Genomic DNA, 1776 nt, shown 5'->3' on the forward strand with positions numbered 1-1776 from the left:
TGGGGGGGTTGGGTAGATAAAGACTATTGGTACATTTGAGGCTTCAACAAAGTCAGGCTACATCGAATAGCTTGTGCAATTACAGGCACATTCCCCAACCCAAGATACTGCTCTGTGAACCTCCCACTTTACACAGAGAATTCTGCTCTGTCATTCCATCTGCAGTTTCTGCTGCAGCCCTTCCTGCCACCCTTCCCACAGATTTCTTTTGAAGCAGGTGGAGGGGGAGGTGGAGGGAACCTAGAGGGTGGTGGTAGAAGAAAGGGTTGAAGGGAAGAATCTGTATAAAAAGAAGCCTCTCTCTGGGGAGGGGTGAGGGTGGGATAAATTTTCGCACTACCTAGGGAAGGCAGATGGGGGAGAAATAGGAACACGGAGGAGAAGGGGAGGAAATAAAGAGCACCAACGACCCCTGAGGGCAAAGCACAGGCTCTCTGCGGCACTCACTCAGGCTGCCCAGCTGTCGGATGACATTTGCCAGGGTGATGTTGGTCATGCATTCCAGCTCGCTTCTAACGCTAGGCAACGTCTGACGGCACAGGTGCCTTGGCTCGATGTTCCTCGTTACTAACGGCATGGTGGACCTGCTTCAGGCAATGTTCTGAATGATGAAAAACAACCTAAAAAAGAAATAACAGGAAAGTATTACTCAACCACAAATTCCAGGCACACCAAGGCTGTGTGAGTCGTTTTTCCTTTTGTCTTGCTCTGATCTAAACAGCTTTAAAAAATCTTTCCCTCTATCTCTCTTTTTTTTTTCCTGCTTTAAGCCCTCCCCATCACACCCTTCTTTCACAGGTTTGCTATTAGAGCCCTGTTGGATGAGTTTAGAAATTCTGAACTGGTGACTGCTGGCTGAGAGTACACAGGCAGCATAAAAACCTAAAAACCCTAAAATAACAAGTATGCTCCAGCTAACAGAAGTCTCTAGAGGCAGGGACGCATGGTCAGAAAACAGCCCATTCAGCAGGTCCTGGATGGTACAGATCCTAACCAAGGGGTGTCCACAATCAGAACAGATCAGATTCCAAATGATCAATTATGAGAATCAACAAAGAGCTTCTGTCATCTGACAGGCTCCACAATGAAATTACGTTGCCAAGTGATTCCACTGTTCTACATCAAAACATAACTTCTCCAGTTCTTCCCTGATGGAGGACTCTTAATGTACAACTAAATACTGTATCTATTAAGACTACTAAAGTTCAGTCTGTAAATGGACAGAATGAAAGAATACCAAGGAAAATTTTACATGTTCAATATATCAAACATGATGCCAAGCACACTGTGCTGTAAGATTCTCCAGTCCTTTCTCTTCTACTCACAGCTCCCTTTCTCTCTCCCATCCGGTTCAACACACCTGGGCCAAAAGGCTCTTGAGACAGCAGGAAGTGTCTGGAGCAGATCCGGAAACCTTCCAGTTACTGTTTCTTATCCTGTCGGCTAAGCCCCTTTCCCTAGGAAATCCCCCAGCACTTTAGGTTCACGCTGAGCTATTGTTTCAGAGTTAGATTACCAAATTCCTAACTTTACAAGGACAGGAGGAGGTTTTTTTTATCCAACAAAATGACTATATGACTATAGCCAAAGTACACGGGGCTGGAACTGTTCACCTAACTTGTGAAACTAAAGAAATCTGAAGCAGCCTAAAGGCTTTTGTGCTAGGGAAAATGGCAAGTTAAATGGTAAAGCATAAAGGTAACCAAGGTACACGGGGCTGGAACTGTTCACCTAACTTGTGAAACTAAAGAAATCTGAAGCAGCCTAAAGGCTTTT

At 45.0% G+C, this 1776-nt stretch overlaps 1 protein-coding gene across 1 annotated transcript in view; it reads right to left on the reverse strand.

Moving 5' to 3' along the window:
* WASF2 (WAS protein family, member 2) overlaps nucleotides 1-1776 on the reverse strand; it is a 21797-nt gene that overhangs the window by 18475 nt on the left and 1546 nt on the right. The window contains exon 2 of the mRNA XM_010830258.1: nucleotides 448-620. Coding sequence (XP_010828560.1) covers nucleotides 448-577 — 130 coding nt within the window. The 5' untranslated portion in view covers nucleotides 578-620. The remainder of the gene's footprint in view (nucleotides 1-447; nucleotides 621-1776) is intronic.

This window comes from Bison bison, unplaced genomic scaffold (genome assembly GCF_000754665.1).
Source record: "Bison bison bison isolate TAMUID 2011002044 unplaced genomic scaffold, Bison_UMD1.0 scf7180017864516, whole genome shotgun sequence".
NCBI lineage: Eukaryota > Metazoa > Chordata > Mammalia > Artiodactyla > Bovidae > Bison > Bison bison.